At 36.0% G+C, this 24,388-nt stretch overlaps 1 protein-coding gene across 1 annotated transcript in view; it reads left to right on the top strand.

Moving 5' to 3' along the window:
- C18H16orf87 (chromosome 18 C16orf87 homolog) overlaps window positions 1–22,346 on the top strand; it is a 32,268-nt gene extending 9,922 nt beyond the window's left edge. Inside the window, 2 exon segments of the mRNA NM_001078045.1 lie at window positions 13,997–14,179; window positions 21,972–22,346. Coding sequence (NP_001071513.1) covers window positions 13,997–14,179; window positions 21,972–22,090 — 302 coding nt within the window. The 3' untranslated portion in view covers window positions 22,091–22,346.
- The last annotated feature ends 2,042 nt before the right edge of the window (window positions 22,347–24,388 follow it).

The raw sequence follows: 24,388 nt of genomic DNA, 5'->3' as shown, positions 1-24,388 counted from the left end.
ACTCTACACATGGATGTCACCAGATGGTCAATACTGAAATCACAATGATCATATTCTTTGAAGCTGCAGATGGAGAAGGTCTATAGTCAGCAAAAACAGGACTGGGAGCTGACTGTGGCTTGATCATGAACTCTGTATTGCCAAATTCAGACTTAAATTGAAGAAAAGTAGGGAAAACCACTAGACCATTCAGGTATGACTTAAATCCCTTATGATTGTACAGTGGAAGTAACAAATAGATTCAAGGGATTAGATCTGATAGAATGCCAGAAGAACTATGAACAGAGCTTTGTAACATTGTACAGGAGGTGGTGATCAAAACCATCCTCAAGAAAAAAATGGAAAAGGCAAAGTGGTCGTCTGAGGACACCTTACAAATAGCTGAGAAAAGAAGAGAAGTGAAAGGCAAAAGAGAAAAGGAAAGATATCTGCATCTAAATGCAGAGTTGCAAAGAACAGCAGGCAGAGATAAGAACGCTTTCTTAAGTGAACAATGTAAAGAAATAGAGGAAAACAATAGAATGGGAATGACTAGAGATCTCTTCAAAAAAATTAGAGATACCAAGGGAACAGTTCATGCAAAGATAGGACACAATAAAGGACAGAAATGGTATGGACCTAACAGCAGCAGACTATACTAAGAAGAGGTGGCAAGAGGACACAGAAGAACTGTACAAAAAAGATCTTAATGACCCGGACAACCATGATGGTGTGATCACTCACCGAGAGCCAAACATCCTGAAGTGTGAGTGAAGTCAGGTGGGCCTTAGGAAGCATTACTATAAACAAAGCTAGTGGAAGTGATGGAATTCCAGCTGAGCTATTTCAGACCCTAAAAGATGATGCTGTGAAAGTGCTGCGCTCAATATGCCAGCAAATTTTGAAAACAGCAGTGGCTACAGGACTAGAAAAGGTCACTTTTCATTCTAGTTCCAAAGAAGGGCAATGCCAAAGAATGTTCAAACTACCATACAGTTGCACTCATTTTGCAAGGTAATGCTCAAAATCTTTCAAGCTAGGCTTCAACAGTTTGTGAACTGAGACTTCCAGATGTACTGGCTTTATTTAGAAAAGGCAGATGCTTTCCAATTTTGGTGCTGGAGAAGACTTGAGAATCCCTTGAACTGCAAGGAGATCAAATCAGTCAATCCTAAAGGAAATGATCTCTGAATATTCATTTGAAGGACTCATACAGAAGCTCCAATACTTTGACCACCTGATGCACAGAGCCAGCTCATTAGAAGAAACCCTGATGCTCGAAAAGATTGAAGGCAGGAGGAGAAGGGGGGACAGAGTATGAGATGGTTGGATGGCATCACTGACTCAGTGGAGATGAGTTTGAGCAAACTCTGGGAGATAGTGAAGGACAGGGAAACCTGATATGCTGCAGTCCTTGGGGTTGCAAAGAGTTGGACACAACTGAGCAACTGAACAACAAGCTGTGCTATAGAACCAGAGGAAGAAAGGGTTTTAAGAAGGGCTGTTGTTTAGTCTATAAGTTGTGTCCAACTCTTTGCGACCCCTTGGACTGTATAGGCTCCTCTATCTATGGGATTTCACAGGCAAGAATCTTGGAGTAGGTTGCCGTTTCCTCCTCCAGGGATCAAACCCACCTTTTCCAACCCAGGGATCAAACCCACATCTCCTTCATTTAACAGGCAGATTCTTTATCACTGAGCCACCAGGGAAGCCCTTAAGGACTAACAATATTCAGAGCCTGGAAATCAGTTTGGTATAGTACAGACATGAGCTATATGTTGTTACATGGAAGATCTGGCTTCAGATTCAGATTCTAGTTTGGTAAGTGTAACAGATTAATTAACCTCCATGAGGAGCTGCTGTTTACTTGTATATACATAGATTTATAGTACCAACCTTCGAGAACTAAAGTGTAGATGAAGTGCATATGAAAATGTCTAATGTAAAGAACTACCACACAATTGCACTCATCTCACATGTTAGTAAAGTAATGCTCAAGATTCTCCAAGCCAGGCTTCAACAGTATGAGAACTGTGAACTTCCAGATGTTTAAGCTGAATTTAGAAAAGGCAGAGGAACCAGAGATCAAATTCCCAATATCTGCTGTATCATCGACAAAGCAAGAGAGTTCCAGAAAAATATCAATTTCTGCTTTATTGACTCTGACAAAGCCTTTGATTGTGTGGATCACAATAAACTGTGGAAAATTCTGAAAGAGATGGAAATACCAGACTATCTGACCTGCCTCTTGAGAAATCTGTATGCAGGTCAGGAAGCAACTGTTAGCAACAGTTGTTCCATGTACACAGGACATGGAACAACAGACTGGTTCCGAACAGGAAAAGGAGTGCATCAAGGCTGTATATTGTCACCCTGTTTATTTAACTTATATGTAGAGTACATCATGAGAAATGCTGGGCTGGAGGACGCACAAGCTGGAATCAAGATTGCCGGGAGAAATATCAATAACCTTAGATATGCAGATGATACCACCCTTATGGCAGGAAGGAAAGAACTAAAGAGCCTCTTGATGAAAGTGAAAAAGGAGAATGAAAAAGTTGGCTTAAAGCTCAGCATTCAGAAAACTAAGATCATGGCATCCTGTCCCATCACTTCATGGCAAATAGATGGGGAAACAGTGTCAGACTTTACTTTTTTGGGCTCCAAAATCACTGCAGATGGTGACTGCAGCCATGAAATTAAAAGACGCTTACTCCTTTGAAGGAAAGTTATGACCAACCTAGACAGCCTTAAAAAGCAGAGACATTACTTTGCCACCAAAGGTCTATCTAGTCAAAGCTATGGTTTTTCCAGTAGTCATGTATGGATGTGAGAGTTGGACTGTATAGAAAGCTGAGTATCGAAGAATTGATGCTTTTGAACTGTAGTGTTGGAGAAGACTCAGAGTCCCTTGGACTGCAAGGAAATCCATCCAGTGCATCCTAAAGGAAATCAGTCCTGAGTGTTCTTTGGAAGGACTGATATTGAAGCTGAAGCTCCAATACCTTGGCCACCTGATGTGAATAACTGACTCATTTGAAAAGACCGTGATGCTGGGAAGGACTGAAGGCAGGAGGAGAAGGGGACAACAGAGGATGAGATGATTGAATGATATCACCAACTCAGTGGATATGAGTTTGGGTAAATTCCGGGAGTTGGTGATAGACAGGGAGGCCTGACGTGCTGTAGTCCATCAGGTCGCAAAGAGTAGGACACGACTGAGCAACTGAACTGAACAGAATATCAAGAAAGCTTGATATGTTATAGGTACATAAATACTAATTTTTACAATTAAATTTCTTAAAAGTAAGATTGCCTTGGCTAGTCCATTATGTATAGGGAATTGAGTATAATTTTTAAAAAAATCTCCCCAGTTTTATCAAGTTCTAATGAATGTTGTCAATAGGATCTAGAACATTTCAGTTTTAATTACCAGAGAATTTATAGGAGAAATGAAAATGGATAATATATACCTGTAAAGATAATATTGACAAGCAGTTTTTGGTGAGAATAAACTCAATTTGTTCCAAATCTTTAAATTTGGTTTTCCACATGGGTGTTCCTGGATGGTTTAGTGCATCAAGAATGCTATTTTGCACTAAATAGCAATGGATATACCTTTTTCCTTTATACATTTTTTTGTTATAAAAACTGTAAAGAAAAAATAAACTCAAAAATCTAAATGAGATACTAGTTTATAGAAGACTTCCTTTAAAGGTAAGAAAAAGACTTAAAACAATAAGATATTGGGATAGCTCATTTATATTTAACTGTTAATTTCTCAGTGAGTACAAGCTTTAGGTTAAGCAACCACCTCCCCAGTTTTTACTGGGAGAAGGAACAAAGGGATAGAAATATTAAACCCAATTTTTAAATTATTCTCTAAGTTCATAGGCAAAGGCTGGTAAGTAAGCAAGAATCTACAAATTGCGTACTCACTTTTGTTAAGGAAGAAAAATGAAGAAATTATTATCACCAATACCTTTTAGAAATCCAAAGTCAGTCAACATTAATTCAGTAGTAAGTTATCCTTAACTCTGAATTACTTGACAGTGAAGATTTGGTATTGTTATTTCAGAAAAATCGTTCCTTACAATTTTATTCCTGATTTTAGATCCACAGCAGAGCTGTCATACTAAAATTTCTTTCCGTTGTACTACAAGGATAATCTCAATTTTTCTTACATACTTAAAAAAAAAAACCCATGTGTTTTTATTTCTGGAACTAATTTTCTAAAAATTGTTTTAGACCTGAAAAAATTTTCATGAAAGATACGTGGTGGTACATTTCCTGTCTTCCATTGGAGAGAGTACCTTTACTTTGTTGTTGTTGTTCAGTAGCCTGGTCATGTCCGACTCTTTGCCACACGTGGACTACAGCACACCAGGCCTCCCTGTCCCTCACGATCTCCTGGAGTTTGCCCAAGTTCATATTCATTGCATCAGTGATGCTGTCCAGCCAACTCATTCTCTGACGCAGTCTTCTCCTTCTGCCCTCAATCTTTCCCAATGAGGGAAAGATTTTTCCCTTGAGGGACTTTTCCAATGAGTTGTCTGTTCATGTCAGATGGCCAAAATACTGGAGCTTCAGCTTCAGCATCATTTCTTCCAGTGAATATTCAGGGTTGATCTTCCTTAAGATTGACTGGTTTGATCTCCTTGCTGTCCAAGGGATTTCCAGGAGTCTTCTCCAGCACCACAGTTTGAAGGCATCAGTTCTTTGGCATTCTGCCTTCTTTATGGTCCAGCTCTGAGAACTTACATAACCACTGGGAAGACCATAGCCTTGATTATATGGACCTTTGTCAGCTGAGTAATGTCTCTGCTTTTCAACACATTGTCTAGGTTTGTCATTGCTTTCCTGCCAAGAAGCAATCATCTTCTGATTTGTACTCACAGATCGCCTTTACTTTGTACTCACACTTAAATGTCATTGTCATTCTTCCTTGTTACTCAGTAAGTCCTTTTCATCCGAAGGCTCCAGTCTTCAGCTAGGGAAATTTTTACCTATTTCTTTCCCCCATTCTCTTTTCTTTCTGGCATGCTTATTGGATAATTGTTGTCATGATCGCCATCCATGGAAAACCTGGCTGACACTGGATTGGACAAATAGTTTACTTTTCCTTTAGTGAAGAAAAATAAAGTTGGCATTACAGTTGGTCCTCTGCATCTGTGGGTTTCCATGTTTGCACGTTCATTCAACCATGGTTTGAAAATATTCAGGGGAAGAAATTCCGAAAAGTTCCAAAAAGCAAAACTTCAATTTGCTGTGCCCTGGTATTTATGTAGCATTTATATTGTATTAGTTATTATATCTTGAAATGACAGACTATACAGGTAGATGTGTGTAGGTTTTGTGCAAATAATATACCATTTATATAAGATACTTGAACATCTACAGATTTTGGTATCTGTCAGGGGTTTTTAAACCCTTATTGATACCAAGGGACCACTGTACAGGACTGTTCAGTGTTGTCCCCAAGGACCTAAGCTCTTCCCTTTCTTGAGAAGATGTGGCTTTCATGCTCATTGTTGTTCAGTCACTAAGTCGTGCCCAACTCTTTGTGATCCCATGGAATACAGCACACCAGACTCCTCTGTCCTTCACTATCTCCCAGAGTTTGCTCAAATTCGTGTCTATTAAGTTGATGATGCTATCTAACCATCTCATCCTCTACTGCCTCCTTCTCTTTTTTTCTTCGGTCTTTCTGAGCATCAGGGTCTTTTCCAGTGAGTCAGCTCTTTACATCAGGTGGCCTAAGTATTGGAACTTCAGCTTTAGCATCAGTCCTTCCAATGAATATTCAGGGTTAATTTCCTTTAGGATTAACTGGTTTGATCTGCTTGTAGTCCAGGGGACTCTTCAAGCACCACAGCTAAAAGCATCAATTCTTTGGCTCTCAACCTTCTTTATGGTCCATCTCTCACATCCATAACTACTGGAAAAACTTTGACTATATGGGCCTTTGTTGGGAAAGTGATGTCTCTGCTTTTCAATACCCTGTCTAGAGAAGGCAGTGGCAATCCACTCCAGTACTCTTGCCTGGAAAATCCCATGGGTGGAGGAGCCTGGTAGGCTGCAGTCCATGGGGTTTCGAAGAGTCAGACACGACTGAACGACTTCACTTTCACTTTTCACTTTAATGCATTGGAGAAGGAAATGGCAACCCACTCCAGTGTTCTTGCCTGGAGAATCCCAGGGACGAGGGAGCCTAGTGGGCTGCCATCTATGGGGTCGAGCAGAGTCGGACACAGCTGAAGCGATTTAGCAGTAGCAGCAGCAGCAGATTTGTCATAGCTTTCCTTTCAAGGAGCAAGCGTCTTTTAATTTCCTGTCTGCAGTCACTGTCCACAGTGATTTTGGAGCCCAAGATAATAAAATATCACTGCTTCCACTGTTTCCCCTTGTATTTGCCATGAAGTGATGGGACTGGATAACCATGATCTTAGTTTTTGGGATGTTGTGTTTCAAGCCAACTTCACTCTCCTCTTTCACCCTCATCAAGAAGTTCTTTACTTCCTCTTCATTTTCTGCCACTAGAGTGATATCATCTACATATCTGAGGTTGTTGATGTTACTTCTGGCAATCTTGATTCCAATTTATGATTCATCCCGCCCAACATTTCAGGTGATGTACTCTGCATCTAAGTTAAAAAGCAGGATGACAGTATACATCTTTGAGTACTCCTTTGCCAATTTGGAACCAGTCAGTTCATGCTCATTGTTACAAAGTAATTGTTGTACATCCAGGCATCTCTTAAGTATTCTAAGCAGAAAGAAGAGAGACAGACACAGACAGGACAAAGCAGCCATGTGCTGTGCTTAGTCGCTCAGTCATGTCCAGCTCTTTGCGATCTCATGGACTGTAGCCCACCAGGCTTCTCTGTTCATGGGGATTCTCCAGGCAAGAATACTGGAGGTCGTTGCCATGCCCTCCTCCAAGGGATCTTCCCAACCTAGGGATCATACTCCTTAAAAAAAATTTAAAACTTTCTGGAAACCTTAACCAGTTCCACTATATGTCATTGGTCAGAACTAAATTTCATGGCCTCTTCACCTGTAGGAGAATCTTTGAATGTGTATATTTTAACTGGGCACATTTTCCTCTTGACCAGAGCAGGATTCTATTCTTAAGGAAGAGGGGGAGAATGAATATTGGGTAGATAATTACACATTATATTATAGATGAGTATTAGATTTCTTAGATCTTTCCTGTATTTCTCTTCCCTTATTGTCATATATTCTGTTTTCATTTTGTTCCAGGAAATTTCAGTATTTTCCTTTTCTCATAATGGACATGCCTGAATTCTGTGTTCAGACACGTCCATTATTTTGTCTTTTTAAGAATTAAAAAAAAATGTATCTTTTTGGCTACATTGGGTCTTAGCTGTGGCACGTGAGCTGCTCTCTATTTGTGATGCGCAGGCTTAGTTGTCCTGTGGCATGTGGAATTATAGTTCCTTGACAAGGGATTGAACCTGCATCCCCTGCATTGGAAGGTGGATTCTTAACCACTGAACCATCAGGGAAATCCCTGTTTAACTTGTCTTTTGCACTTTGTTATTAGCAGTTCATTTTGTTTTTTGATTTCTTCTTTTTCGTTGAATCTTATTTTTTCATATCTTTTATTATAAAATTTAGTATTTTAATAATTTTAAATTGTATAGGTTAGTGGCATTAAATACATTCATTATCATGTGCTTAATCTTCACCATTATCCTTTTCCAGAACTCTTTTCATCTTCCCAAACTGAAATTCCATATACCTGAAACAGTAACTCCTCATTTTCCTCCCATCCCCATATCATGCCCCAGACCACCTGTGTTTTTCCTGTGCCTGTGAATTTGAATTTGACTGCTGTAGTTATCTTCTTACATGGAATCATACAATATTTGTCCTTTTGTGTCGCATAGCATAATGTCTTCAAAGTTTATCCATGTTGTAACATGTCAGAATTTCCTTCTTGAATAATATTTTATTGTATTACATACCCCATTTTGTTTATCTCTAATGCACTGATGGGCACTTGAGTTGCTTTCGCCTTCTGGGTGTTATGCAAAATGCTGCTGTGAGCATGTGTGTACACACTGCTCAGTGCCCTTCTTTCGTTTCTTTTGGACATATACCTGTGTGGGGAAATGCTGGATCATATAGTAATTGTTTAATTTTCTGAGGAAGTGTCATGGTGTTTTCACTGTTTTTCTTTACCACCAGCAATGCAAAAAGTTTCCTATTTCTCCACATCCTCAGCAACACTTGTTATTTTATGTGCTTTTCCTATTAACCATCCAGTGGGATTGAAGTGATGTCATGTTGTGATTTTAATTTGCATTTCCCTTATGATTGGTGATGTTGAACATTTTTTCATGTGTTTATTGGCCATTTGTCTATTTTTGGAGAAATGTTTGTTGAAGTTCGACCTTTTTTTCGTTGTTGAATTGTGGAAGTTCTTTTTATTCTGGATGTTAATTCCTTACCTGATACATTTTTGCAAATATTTTTTTTCTTCGATTTCATGAGTTGCCTTTCTGTTTTGTTGATAGTGTCCTTTTGATGTACATAAGTTTTTCAATTTTAAATGAAATCCAAGTTGTCTAGTTTTTATTTTGTTGCCTATATTTTTGGTGTCCTATCCAAGAAATCACTGGCAAATCCACTGTCATGAAGCTTTTCTCCTATTTGTTTGTTTTTTTCCCCCAAGCCTTTTATGGTTTTAGCTGTTATATTAGGTCTTCAATCCATTTTGAGTTAATTCTTGTAGGTGGTATAAGGGTCCACTTTCATTTTTTTGCCTCTGGCTATCCAGTTTTCCCAATTACCATTTATTGCAAGTTCTGTTTTTTCATGGCTACCGTTCCTGAAAACCATTTGACCGTGGATTTATTTCCGGATATTTTATTCTGTTGGTCTGTTTGTCTCTGGTAACACAGTATCATATTTTTTGATTACTGCAGTTTTGTTAGGAAAAGTTTTGAAATCAAGAAGTGTGGTTCTTTGTTCTGTTCTAAGATTGTCTTTCTATATGGGGTTTTGAGATTCCATATGATTGGAAGGGTGTTTTCTGTTTCTGCAAAAGAATGTTAATGGTATAATATTCTCTGAAGGTATCATCTGAAACATTTTAAGATGTTTTTGTTTCCTAGAATACCTTTGTTCCTTATGGGTTTGTTGTTGTTGTTGTCGTCTGTTTTTAGCCTTGACCAGGGGTTTAACCTGGGCCTCAGCAGTGAAAGCCCAGAATCCTAACCACTAGGCCACCAGGAAACTCCCTGTTCCTCATGTTTTATCTTGTTTCCTTCTCTCTTGCTCTCTTTATTTTCCTCAAATAGCTGGTAATCCTTAATTTTCTGTTGATGCTTGTAAATGAAGGCCTTGGTTTATCAGTGTAGGTAACTTGCATGCATATCCTACACTTTAAAAAAATATTTATTTATTTATTCATTCATTCGTTTTTGACTGCGCTGGATCTTTGTTGCTGCACATAGCATGTAGCTCTTCCCGGACCAGGGATTGGCAGGTGCATTGGCAGGTGGATTCCTAACCACTGGACCACCAGGAAAATCTTCTCACACTATTTTGAAGGTCCATTTGACATCGTCTTTTTAGTGTATAATTGGAAGGAGTTTATTTTTAGTGTGTATTTGGAAGAAGCTAATGTTTGAGGTTCTGTATAATTGGAAGAAACAGACTTTAGATGTAAATTAGGTAAGCTGGGAGATGCTGTTGAAATCCATGATTGCCAAAATAAGAAAGGCGTCATTCTGAGGCAGAATGTGAAATCCTTTATAGTGTTTCTTTTTTATGAGGAACTACTTTTTTTTGTTTATTTCTTATTTCTGATGTGTGTGCCTGCTCAATCGTGTCCAGCTCTTTGTGACACTGTGGACTGTGGCCCCGTAGGCTCCTTTGTCCATGGGGTTCTCCAGTCAAGAATGCTGGAGTGGATTGCCATTGCCTCCTCCAGGAGATCTTCCTGACCCAGGGATTGAACCGAAGGCTCCAGCGTCTCCTGCATTGCAATTGTATTCTTTACCACTAGTGCCACCTGGGAACCCCTTTCATATTTCTATGATATGGAAGTTCAGAGTTCCCTTGAACATTGCTTGGTTCTTAAAAGCTTTATTTCTTGTCAGTTGCTTTGTATACATAGGCCCAACTGTTCTACAGTAGTTGTAGAGTTATTCTGATGATCACTCTGTGGCCTACTCTTCCTTTTATACTTTTTGTCCTATCCTGGGAGTGTCTTTGGGAAGAACAGCTACCCCTTCTATAGGAGCCACCTCATAGTCTTATTTTGAATTTTAGTTTCTTCTTTTCTGGTTACTTAATCAGAATCTGTCAGTTTGCCAGCTTGCTGGAATTCTGGAATTTCAGATTGCTAATAGCACTATTTCCTGTTTCAAACCCTGCTGATTTATTTTCCTTTTTCCTTTTACCCATGTTTATTTGCATTTCAGTAGAATTTTTGAGAACATAGTGAGATAAATGCATGTACTCAGTCTAATTTTGTTTATTTAGCACCACTTAACATGCGTACATAATGTTCTAGTTTCTTTGAATGAGACAGACAAACAAGTGTCCCAACTTTCGTAGAGCTTATACTTTGATGGGGGAGACATATTGAGCATATATGTAAATAAAAACCAGACTATAGTAATAGTAGAAGAAGCAAATAACTTGGGCTTGGAGACTTGGAGTGACCTGTAAATTGACATCTGAAGGAAATATAGCCTGTCTCATGAAGAGTGTTGGGAAGAGAACTCTAGGCAGAAGGATTAGCAAATGCAGAGCCTCAAGAGGAGGAAGGAACTTGTTTTAGAGGAAGACATGTCTGGAGAGTAGTGAACAAAATGGCTAGTGGTATGAAATGAGATGGGTGAGAGGTGAATGTCAGGTCTCATAGTGGGACTTGTAGTCTTCTGTCAGGAAATTTGACTTTATTTTAAATAAAGTGAAAAGCCTAATGAAAGATTTTAGAAAAGGAACTTATATAGTCTGGTTTTTTCTTAAAGGTAATTTTGACAGCTGTTTAGGGAATATATTTGGTTTGGATGTTGCCCACAGAAGTGGGAAAAATGAAATTGTGGATATATTTTGCACAGAGTACCTGTGGACTTTTGTGATGATGGAAGAAACAATCTGAGTCACAAATGACTAGGTTATTTGGCTTTTGTAACTGTTGGTGCTATTTACTATTATAATGAAGGTTGGAGGAGGGAAAATCAAGAGTTATTTTTTTGGGCACTTTTGAAATGCTTGTGAGTCATACAAGTGAAGCTGTCAGGTAGGCAATCTAGAGCTTTGTGAAGAAGTCACAGCTGAAAGTATGAATTTTAGAACCATTATAACAGCAGCACTTAATGTTTTGGGTCCATGGAGTATCTGAGTTCAGGACAGAGTCCTAGAACTTTAATATTAGAGATGGAAAAGAATCTACAGGGAGGAGAAGACTCCAAAGGAGATAAAAAAGGAATGGCTGGTATGATGGGGAGCCTGGAGAACCTGAAAAATCAACGAAATTAATTTCAAGGAAAAGAGTAGTCCTCTTGAATTTTTTATGATAATACATTTATTGGAGACTTGGAAAATACAGATCAAAGTTACATATAGTTCCATTGTATTACAATTATTTTTTAAGTAGATAAATTAAGATTTTTTAGGTGGAGTTTCTGCATCAAAATCTCTCAAAAATTAATAGAATGAATAGACAGAAAAGTAGAAGGATATAGTAGACTAGCCTTATGAACCAATTCAACATAATTAAAATTTATACAATTTTCACACAACAGCAGGGTACAAATTCTATTGACGTTCCTATAGACTATACACCAGGAGACCCTGAAACATATCCAGGGACATAAAACAAGGTGCAAAAATTTCATCATCTAAAAGTGTTGAAATCAAACAGAGTCTATTGTTCTCTTATAACTGTGGAATTGTGTTAGAAATGAATATTAAAAGATACTTGAAAATAGTCCACATATTTTCAAGTGCAGTGTGACATTAACCAAGAGAGATCTTTGTCTTACCCATTGAAAGCCTCAAGAAAGTAAAAGACTGAAAAAACACAGGGTGATTGTGGAGAATAAAGCATTTAAATGAGAAATTAATATAAAAAATACTTTAAAAAACCCATATTTATGGAAATTAAATGCCTACTTTTAAATAATGGGTGTATCTAAGAAGCCGTAACAAGAGAAATTAGAAAATATTTGTAAAGAATAAAGATGAAAAGAGAAGTTATCAGAATTCATTGCATGTAGCTGAAACTGGTCAATCCAAGAAATACAATGTGAAATCTTGAATTAGGTATGAAAACCAATAGTGGACATGTATAAAATTTTGTGAAATTTGAACAAAATCTATACTTTAGATAATACTGGAATCACATGTAAATTTCTTGTTTTTTTAAACAACATATTTCTTTATATTTTCAGAATTGGATTAGAAGTGCCAAGCCTCATTTAAAATTGTTTTTTTTTTTTTAAATCACTAAAATAATAAGCTTTCTGCCTTTAGCAGTAATACTAGATGCCATAATAAATGAAACTGTATCAAATCAATTTTTTATTTTTTTGAGAAATTCTAAGCATGCACTGTCACATCCACATCCATTTCTTGTCTTTGTATATCATTTTAAGCAAATCTCATATAATTTCAATTATAAATATTTCGTTATATGTTTCTGAAAGGTTGACCTTTAAAAGCTGAAGCACAGGGCCTTCCCTGATGGTCCAGTGGCTAGGACTCCATGTTCCCAATGGAGGGGGCCTGGGTTCAATCCCTGGTCAGAGATCTAGATCCCACATGCTACAGCTAAGACCTGGCACAGCCAAATAAATAAATAATTTTTAAAAACTTACATGCAATAAAAAATAACACTAATTCTGTAATACCAAGTATCCAACTGGTGTTGACATTTTCAGGTTTCTCATAAATGGTTTTTAAAAACAGATTCCAAATAAGGTCCTCACATTGTATATGGGTGATATCTCTTTTGACTCTATTATTTTCTTTTTTATTCCTTGCAAATTATTTGTTAAACTAAGAACTTTCTTACAATCTGGAATAATTAAATGTTCTTGCATTATCTGGTGTATGTCTCATTTGAGACCTGGAATTAACTAATTTTCTAAGGATATGGTATTTGGAAATAACTATTAATATTTTACTTAAATTTATTTTGCTTTATAGTACCTATTAAGCATACTTAATTTATATAGCCTTTGAATTTTTTCCCTTTAGTGTTTGGGATATGAATTTTTTTATTTGTTTTGCCCCTTTACCACCATTATTTTAGGCATTTGAGAAATTTTCTTTCTCTTAAAGTCAGGTATGTATTAAATTTATTGTTTGTCTTACCCAACCTTTGAATCTGTTTGGAGTGAGAAGGATGGCTCCTTGCATTAATTAAATCACCATGTTGAGTAAAGTTCCCCTATTGGATTCTAATTGGGATAAATATGCTCTTAGAATGTCAGAAATGACTTTGTCTGTAACTAAAGTGAAACTGCTTACTTCCCTGGTGTTTTTATGTTTTCCCTAGATACTTTCTGTTTGTTTTTTTCCATAACATTAATATAGTATAGCTAAGGTCAGTTTTACTTCTGTGTATTTTATATATTTCAATCTGTGATTTGGGTAGGGGGAAAAAAGGAATGGAATATTTATTTTCCTTTTTAATACTTCACCATTTTTAGCTTAGAAACAGAGAAAAGGAAAAAGGCAGAAAGGTTGCCTTGGAATTGTGTGAATTTACAGGGGCTGAATATCAAATAGAGATACTTGTTTTCTAATATTCCTCCTACCTTACATGTTAATATGGATCTGAATTCTGTTGTTTCTTTTTTTTCTGCATGGGTTTGAAGGGCATAGATGTTATGGATGTAATTTTATAAAATATGCCAGGCAGCAAACTCTAGCGCTATTTAGAAAGAAAAAGAAGAAAGCATTGTGAACATGGGCAAACAGTTCTTGCTTAAGCCCTAAAATATATCACTTTTATTCATCCATACAGAAAACAAGCATGAGGCCAAGAGGAGGCGAACAGAGAGAGTTAGGCGAGAGAAGATAAATTCTACAGTAAATAAAGATTTAGAAAACAGAAAGAGGTCTCGAAGTAACAGCCATTCAGATCATATCAGACGAGGAAGAGGAAGACCTAAAAGTGCATCTGCCAAAAAACATGAGGAAGAAAGAGGTATGAGTAAATCCAAGCAGTTTTTTTTTCCCCCAAGTATTAAAGTTTTCTAAGATCTTAATTAGATAGTAGTGAAGAAAGTATTTGGTAGGCATTTAACTCCTGGATTAGTTTGTAAAAGCCTTTTCTCTCAGGTAGATACTTGTTTTGTTTTTTTTTTTAATCCATAAATTTAATTCTTTTTTTTTTCCATAAATTTAATTCTTATTGGAAAAATAAAGGCTTAAGTTAGGTAAATTCACTTTCCTATAAACTGATGATAGTAAAGTTCAGAGACAATAATTTGTGTATGACATCCTGAATAAGTCTGTTAAAATGGTTATACTTTTTTAAAAGATAAATCTAAATTCTGTTAAGATTTGTTTCAAACTATTATACTGTGAGTTTTAAAAATTTACTATTGAAAGTGTTCTTCAGTATGAATTTTCAGTGTTCTTCAGTATCCAAAAGCTAAGGTGAATTCTTCTTTGTCTAAAACATATTCATATTCTCCTTATAGATTTTCTCTTTTCTTTGGATAACTAGTATGCCTACCAATAACCATCAACCATGATGTTTTTAACCATCAACTTAAACTTCAGCTTCTTTTTCTTTGATTTTTGTTTATCTTTTAAAAAACCTTTTATTGTGGAAAATTTTTTAAATTACACAAATTAAAAAGAATAGTATAATGAACCCCCATATGCCCCTAATTTCAAGCCAGTAATTAAATGAAAAAGATAGTTGCTTTCTATAATTCTTTTAAAGTCTCTATCAAGTAAATCAACTGCACTTTAATTAAAAATAAATAACAATGTTATTAGACATCAAAAAAACCTCTGTTAGAATAATTTCATCTTCAGTTAAATGCGTTTATAATTTTTTATGTTATTTGTGAGCTACGCTATACTTTTCAGGCATTCAGTCTTAAGTATTCAGGTATTCACCCATAAATATATTATAGACATTGAGAATTTCTTACCTGTTCACCATTTCTCCCTGTTTTGTGTATTTCTATTTGAATAAAATTACTACTGTTAGTGTAAATAACTTCATCTTTATAGCTTTTATCAAAGTTAAAGATTTCTTAATATCATATGGCTAAAGAATTAAGGTTAATAATGTCTTTAAGTATATTCTGTGAAGACTGTGCTTAGATACTCCTTAATTCCTTGGCTAATTTTACTACTTCTTCTCTTTTCTTCTATTATGCTGGTCTTCCAGAGAGTTTGAGTTTTCTTCTCAGTTTGAATGTGCTTCTTTAATAATGGGGTGACCAGAAAGTATATGCCAAAGACTATTTCAATAGGGAAACTAGGTAAAGGAAAGTCTAACAGAGAAAAAAGAGAAAAGGAAAATACTGCTTGGCCCAGAAAACAGAACATTCTTTACAGTTGAAGTAAAGAGAACATAATCCAAAGAATGGAAAAGGAATGCTTCTGGTGGTGGGTCAGAGGAGATGAGAAAATAGATAACGACAGTCTTTTCTTTGGGGAAATGAAGACTCTGTAGTTCTGGTACTCACTGTGCAGGTTTGAATCTTTTATTTTGTGTTAACTTGAAAACAGAAGCATTTATTTGGCTATACATTTTTTTCAGTTATTTTTAGTTTGTTATAGAAAAGGTTTAAGAAAGTTGTTTCTAGAGTAAGATATGCTTTTACTACAAACAAGGAAGACCTCAAAGCAATTTTTGTATAATCAAATGGAATCTTTTAATGTAGGTCAGGAACAGGGGCAGTCAGCAAGCTTTTTATGTAAAGAGCCAGATAATATTTTAGGGCTATAAAGTCTCTGTCAAAGCCACTCTGCTCTGTCATTGTGTCTGGAAAGCAGCCATAGAAAATATGTAAATGAATGGGCATGGCTGTGTTCCAGTAAGACTATAAAAACAGGTTGCAGACTAGATTTTGCTCTTGGGCTGTACTTACGGTCCCTGAAGGCACACCATGTTTTCTAAATATAATACTGGTGGGAAATATGAACATTTAAAATGTCTATATATTTTAGAATAGACTTCTTTGATATACTTCTTATTGTTTGCTGCTGCTGCTGCTGCTAAGTCACTTCAGTCGTGTCCGACTCTGTGCGACCCCATAGACGGCAGCCCACCAGGCTCCTCCATCCCTGGGATTCTCCAGGCAAGAATACTGGAGTGGGTTGTCATTTCCTTCTCCAATGCATGAAAGTGAAAGTGAAGTCGCTCAGTCGTATCTGACTCCTAGCGACCCCATGGACTGCAGCCTACCAGGCTCATCCGTCCATGGGATTTTCCAGGCAAGAGTACTAGAGTGGGTTGCCATTGCCTTCTCCTCGTATTGTTTAGTAGCCACTTAAATTCAGTATTTTTCCCTGCTCATAGGACACTTAAAGAATTTGAAGCAAGCTTTACCTTTATTTTAAAAAGGAAAACCTTACAATGTGTCTAAAAGCACATTTTTAATTGACTTTATTTTGTATATTTTGAGAAAAATAGAAGAATGAAAGGAAATCTTTTTAGACATCTAGGTAACAACATCATAAAAGCCAGTCATTAAACTTAATTTTTGGTTGGTTTAAAATAAGTCTTCATTTTATATTAGGGGTTATGATTATTTTGGATATTAGTAAGAGTGACATTTTCACTGATTAAAATTTATTAGCCAATTTTGAATATCTTATTAATGAACATAGAGAATTAAGGTAGACTTCAAGTTAAAGATGGTAGATTGAATAAACACATCTAGCTCTATGCTCTCCCCAAACCCTAGTAAAGTAGGAAAGGGACTTTTTGTTTTTCAAGGGCAAAGTTCCACAAGGAGAGGGAATAGGAGAAACAGCAAAATTCTGGAAAGTAATAACTTCTTTAGTAGACCCAAGAAACCTAAATTGTAAGCTCCTTTGAGAAAAGCTAAGAAAGAAACTTTTTTTTGTTTTACATCTTCCTTAAGGTCAGCAATTTTTGGTACGAGTTATGTCTGGAAGTGTAGAGGTGAAGGTGAGGCTAAAAAACTTTATTTGAAAGTCTTTTTTTAATATCTTGCTAGGGCTGTTTATCCTTTGATAAAAGATAAGGCAAAAGAGTTTCTGGTCTTGGAAATACCAGGCATCATTGAGGGCAGGGCTATCAAATTAAAATGAGGAAAATTAGGTGAAAATTAGAGATGTAAATATTGGGTTCTCCAGTCAGGCTTTCATAAAGGAAAAAAAAAGTAACTTGGATGAGTTTTTCCAGGGTGAAAAAAAAATGAAAACTGCCATTAATATTCTTTGTAAGAGAAGTTGTGGTAGTAATGAAACAAAAAGGAATTTCCTTTTTCTCAAAAGGAAATTGAAGATGTCAAAAAAGTACCTGGAAAATGAACTTTAAAATGAGAATCTTATATATATATATATATATATATATATATATATATATAAAATGTAACTTTAAAATGAGAATCATATATGTGTATATGTGTATAGATATGCCTATATGATTTGCAAAAATGGCAAACTTTAACGGAAATCTGATAGACAAAATTGAAGAAATGTACCAGAATGTATAGCAATAGGAAAAGAGATTAAAAATAGAATAGGAAACATAAGAAATTTAGAGGACCAGTTTGAGGTCAACATATGTAAATAATTGATGTTGCAGAAAAAGAACACAGAAGATGAAAGAGAAGGAAGCCATCAATGAAATAATTCGAGTAATTTTCCCAAACCTGAAGGACACTGAATTTCTGTATTGAAATACCCCACCAAATTAAGTGAATGGTTAAAACAAGATATTATGCAAAATTATATCATCATAAATTATCTCTCTTTGGTTAAAAGGAAAATCCTTCAAGTGTTCAAAGGAAATAATCAAAATGGTACAGTGAAATACTATCCAGCAAGGAACAAACTGCTTGTGATGAGCAACATCAACAAATTTCAAAAGCATGTTGAATGAAAGAAGCTAGACACAAAACAGTACATATTATACAATGCCACTTATATGATGTTCAAGAACAGGCAAAATGAATCTATGGTGGTGGACTAATATTTCTGGTAGGGTGGAGAGGGATTGACTGGAGAGGAGAATGAGAAATTTTCGTATCTTGATTGTGGTGTGGGTCATCCAGTTGTACACTTAAGATCATATATTTCATTTTAGGTAAATTAGCAACAACTTAAAAAATAACTATAAAAAGTGGTATAGAATTTTCTTAGCAGTGGCACCAGTATTTGGAATATAGTATTTTGCCTTTAAATACTAAGAGGAAATCTTCAGGTCTTTACTTAATCACACTAGTAACTAGTGTGAAGAAAGACTCAAGACACTTTCTAATATTTAGGATCTCAAAAAATTTGCTACCCATACGCCCTTTCTCAGGAAGCTACTGCAAGATACATGGCATCAAAATGAAGACATAAACCAAGAACGTATCCTGAACTTAGAACACAGGGTCCAACTCAAGAGAGAGATAAGAAATCTCCAGCATGATATTGACGAGGGATCTCAACATGATCATTGTGCAGTAGGCTTAGAAAGCAACCATGTCAGATTGGAGTATAGCAGAAGACTTTCTTGAAGAATTTCTTCAAGAAGATAAAACTGATATATGTAAACATTCTGAAAGATTTATCCAACTAGGAGAGAATTTGGGTTCAGTTAGTAATGAAAACTAAGCAAATGAAGAAAGAGAATCTTTTCAGGGAAAACAATGTACATGAAAAGTGAAATAATTTATGTTATGAATAATGTAAGCACAATATTGATCTCATCAAAATGATAATATAACTGTAATGGGAAGATGTGATAAGAGTATGATGGCAAGAGACAGAAAACAATAAATCCTAATTTTTCACGGTGGAAAGTCAGTTTATAATGCCTGAAACCAGAAGTCCAAGATGTTGCATCAGATAAATGCTGTTAAAGTGCTGCACTCAATATGCCAGCAAATTTGGAAAACTCAGCAGTGGCCACAGGACTGGAAAAGGTCAGTTTTCATTCCAATCCCAAAGAAAGGCAATGCCAAAGAATGTTTAAACTACTGCACAATTGCACTCATTTCACATGCTAGCAAGATAATGCTCAAAATCCTCCAAGCTATGCTTCAGTAGTATGTGAACCAAGAACTTCCAGATGTTCAAGCTGGGTTTAGAAAAGGTAGAGGGACCAGAGATCCAATTGCCAAGATATGCTGGTTTGTAGAAAAAGCAAGGGAATTCCAGAAAAACATCTACTTTTGCTTCATTGACTACACTAAAGTCTTTGACTGTGTAGGTCACAGCGGACTGTGGAAAATTCTGAAAGAGATGGAAATACCAGACCACCTTACCTGCCTCCTGTATGCAGGTCAAGAAGCAACAGTTAGAACTGGACATGGAACAACGGACTGGTTCAAAATTACGAAAGGAGTGTGTCAAGGCTGTATATTGTCATCCTGCTTATTTAACATATGCAGAGTACATCATATGAAATGCCAGGCTGGATGATTCACAAGCTGGAATCAAGACTGCCGGGAGAAATATCAATAACCTAAGGTATGCAAATGACAGCACCCTTATGGCAGAAAGTGAAGAGGAACTAAAGAGCCTCTTGATGAAAGTGAAAGAGGAGAGTGAAAATCTGGCTTAAAACTCAACATTCAAAAACTAAGATCTTGACAAATAGATGGGGAAACAATGGAAACAGTGACAGAGTTTATTTTCTTGGGCTCCAAAATCACTGCAGATGGTGACTGCAGCCATGAAATTAAAAGATGCTTGCTCCTTAGAAGAAAAGCTCCTTAGAACAAACCTAGGCAGCGTATTAAAAAGCAGAGACATTACTTTGCCAACAAAGGTCCATATAGTCAAAGCTATGGTTTTTCCAGTAGTCATTTTCAGATATGAGAGTTGGACCATAAAGAAGACTGAACGCCAAAGAATTGGTGTTTTCGAACTATGCTGTTGGAAAAGACTCTTGTGAATTCCTTGGCCAGCAAGGAGATCAAACCAGTCAATCCTAAAGGAAATCAACCCTGAATATTCATTGGAAGGACTGATGCTGAAGCTGAAATTCTTAATATTTTCCTGACATGAAGAGCTGACTAATTAGAAAAGACTGATGGTTGGAAAGATTGAAGGCAGAAGGAGAAAGGGACAACAGAGAATGAGATGGTTGGATGGCCTCACCGAATCAATGGACATAAGTTTGACCAAGCTCTGGGAGACGATGAAGGATGGGGAAGCCTGGCATGCTTCAGTCCATGGGGTCGCAAAGAGTCAGACACGACTGAGCGAGTGAACAACAAAAGTAAACTATATACATGTTTAACTGATTAAAAATCAAAGCATAATAAAAAATCCAGACAAAAGTGGAATTATAGTCAGTCAGTCAGTTCAGTTGCTCAGTCGTGTCCGACTCCCAGCATCAGGGTCTTTTCCAGTGAGTCAACTCTTCACATCAGGTGGCCAAAGTATTGGAGTTTCAGCTTTAGCATCAGTCCTTCCAATGAACACCCGGGACTGATCTCCTTTACAATGGACTGGTTGGATCTCCTTGCAGTCCAAAGGACTCTCAAGAGTCTTCTCCAACACCACAGTTCAAAAGCATCAATTCTTCAGCACTCAGCTTTCTTCACAGTCCAACTCTCACATCCATACATGACCACAGGAAAAACCATAGCCTTAACTAGATGGACCTTTGTTGGCAAAGTAATGTCTCTGCTTTTGAATATGCTATCTAGGTTGGTCATAACTTTCCTTCCAAGGAGTAAGCGTCTTTTAATTTCATGGCTGTAGTCACCACCTGCAGTGATTTTGGAGCCCCCAAAAGTAAAGTCTGACACTGTTTCCACTGTTTCCCCATCTATTTCCCATGAAGTGATGGGACCAGATGCCATGGTCTTCGTTTTCTGAATGTTGAGCTTTAAGCCAACTTTTTCACTCTCCTCTTTCACTTGCATCAAGAGGCTTTTTAGTTTCTCTTCACCTTCTGCCATAAGAGTGGTGTCATCTGCATATCTGAGGTTATTGATATTTCTCCCGGCAATCTTGATTCCAGCTTGTGCTTCCTCCAGCCCAGCATTTCTCATGATGTACTCTGCATATAAGTTAAATAAGCAGGGTGACAATATATAGCCTTGACATACTCCTTTTCCTATTTGGAACCAGTCTGTTGTTCCATGTCCAGTTCTAACTGTTGCTTCCTGACCTGCATACAGGTTTCTCAAGAGGCAGGTCAGGTGGTCTGGTATTCCCATCTCTTTCAGAATTTTCCACAGTTTATTGTGATAGTAGAACCTGAAAAAGTAATTTGTAATCCACAAAGATGTTAATCATGATTTTAGCTGGCTTGAGATAAATAGGTGGTTTTTCTTTTCTATTTTAGTTTTCTGTATTTAAAAAAAAATTCTACCATGAGCTTGGATTACATTTGTAATCAGATGGGGCAAAGTAGAAATAAGTGTTGATTATTCTTATATTCTGTAGCAGGGCTAAGGTGAAGAATTTATTATATTCATAAAGGCACCATTGATGTTCAGAAGGGCCTGTATTTATGGTGAGGAAATTCATTTTGATTGAGACAAGGGACCTCATGCTACTGAGAAGAAAGAAATATTTGAGATTCTTACAGAAATATTAGACTGTGTATATAGAAATATATATCCAGTCTCTATTTAGTCTTAGAATTAAGTTAATGCATTTTAGTAACTCCTTTGTATAATTTTAATATTTCAGTTTAATAACATGATACTTTATATCATTTAGTATGCATCATAGTATGTGTAGTATTTATTGTCAAAGAAATAGTGAAAACTTCAAAAAATTACTGAATCTACTGCCTTTATGTTAAAAGCTTTCCCTTTTTCTTTTAACAGAAAAACAGGAAAAGGAAATTGACATCTATGCTAACCTCTCTGATGAAAAGGCTTTCGTGTTTTCAGTCGCCTTGGCAGAAATAAATAGAAAAATTATTAATCAAAGACTTATTCTCTGATATTTGTCTGCAAAATGTGTTGAAACTTTCTTCAGGATTACATCAGCAAATTCTCAAAACAGTTGTGGACTCTCAGGAGCATTCTGATTGCATCAATAAGGGCCATTGATTGGTTTTTTTCCTTATCATTTAGCCTGTGCCACACTTTTGGAGTGAAGCTATAGGCTTGGACTGTTTTGGGATTTCCTTGTTTACCAAGGAGTATTGTCAGTGTTTGTGTTTGGGATATAGTGTATTTACTCCAAAAAAGAAAAAAGAAAAAAAAGTAAACAAACTGGTTGGCTGTTAAAGAATTAAAGGAGAGGGTTGAGAGTAGAAGTTTGAAAACCAGAGAAATAAAATGATAGTTTTCAGGTTTGCCACCAGAGATGCAATATTTTAAATACTTTGAGAAAGAGTGACTTTTAAAAATATATTTCAGATTTGAGCACTAACATTGCATATTTACAGTTCATTTAATAAATTGGCAATTAATATTTTATTGAATGAGGAATTAATATAAACTGTAAGTTTTGTCTTAAATTGATTTTTTTTTTGCCTTTTATTTTTATGACTTAAGGTATGGGTTATATTTTAGAAGCTACTTTCTAGACAGTTTGGAAGTTTGGGTGCTATATATGAAGAAAAACATTTAAGGATATATCATACTTCAGATATAAACACTTTGTTTTCTTGAATGTAATTTATTTATTGGTTAAAAAAAACTTTTTTGCTCTCGAGATGGTGCCTGTTAACCTAAACATAGAATATATTTATTACATGCAAAATATTTCTTAGCCACTTTTAAGCAGTAATGTTCGTTCTGAATGGATGTTCATTTATACATCCTGAAAATTATTTAAGTTGTTACTTAACCTCACTCTGGAGGAAAAAGAAAATAAACCTTAATATTGAAACGAATAGATTAAATAGTATGCTATAAGCTTTTTGTTATAGTGAAATTTGTGAACTGTATTTAAATTATTAATTTCCTAGTGTTAATGATAATTGTTTATAGTTGATTTGTTTTATACTTAATGCTTTTGCATTTTTGTATATCAATTTTGTGCTTAACACATTCAAACTTGGTAATGACTTTCCTTATTTTAAGTTGGTTGTGGCCTCTCCCACCTCCCCCCTACCCCCCAAATCTGTTTGGAAATTATAAAGCCTTATTAGGGAAGGTAGCAGCAGTTAGACTTGCCCTTGCTTAGGGAGAATTTTCCTTTCAATTTCAACAACAGCATTGTCAGCTTCAGGCTGTTTCTCCCATTACTGCTCCAAGGAAAAGAGGTTTACTTTTTTTTTTTTTCTTTATTTAAATGGTAGCCAGCAGAGGGAGCTTAAGAGGTACTCTAGGTAGGATATAGGATTTTTCCTAAGAATTCCTTTTCCCTCAATCTCCATATTTACCTGCAAGTACTACTACATTTATCTTTTATGCATTTTAAAACCCTGGTAATAAAGTTTATTCCCAGGAATGTTAATGTGACTTTTATCTATGAAATAAAATGATAAGAAGCTTTTCATTTTGAGAAGAAAAGTTATATGATTAATATCTTAAAATGCTTATGAACTTATATAGGCATACCTCCAAGATATTGTGGGTACAAATCCAGACCCCTCCAATAAAGCAAATACTGTGATAAAGCAAGTCACATGAATTTTTTGGTTTCTCAGTGCATGTAAATGTTATGTATATATTGTATGATATTGTAATTTATTGTGTATATAGTATTATGTCTTTAAATATATATATATATATATATATGTACACCTCAATTTTAAAAAATACTTAATTGCTAAAAAATGCTAACCATCATTTGAACCTTCAGAGAGTCATAGTCTTTGCTGGTGGAGGATCTTAGCTTGATGTTGATAACTGTTGACTGATCTGGGTGAAGGCTTAAGGTGGTTGTGGCAATTTCTTAAAATAAGACAGTAATGAAGTCTGCCTCATTGACTGCCTCTTCCTTTCATGAACAATTTCTCTGTAGCATGTGATTGGAGTCAGTCCTCTCACCTTTATTACCCTGCTTTGTTAACTAAGTTTATGTAATATTCTGAATCCTGCGCTGCCATTTCAACATTCTTCACAGCATCTTCAGTAGGGGTAGAGTTCATGTCAAGAAACCACTTTCTTTACTCACTTATACAAAGCAGCTCTTCATCTGTTAAAATTAGATCATGAGGTTGGAGCAATTCAGTCACATCTTTAGGCTCCACTTAGGGTTTTAGTTCTCTTGGTATTTCTATCACACCTTTGGTTACTTCCTTCCACTGAAGTCTTGAACCATCCATGAGGGTTGGAATCAACTT

This window comes from Bos taurus, chromosome 18 (genome assembly GCF_002263795.3).
Source record: "Bos taurus isolate L1 Dominette 01449 registration number 42190680 breed Hereford chromosome 18, ARS-UCD2.0, whole genome shotgun sequence".
NCBI classification, from domain to species: Eukaryota; Metazoa; Chordata; class Mammalia; order Artiodactyla; family Bovidae; genus Bos; species Bos taurus.
Note: the sequence above shows the minus strand (reverse complement) of the source record. Positions and strands in the feature narration are given on the sequence as shown.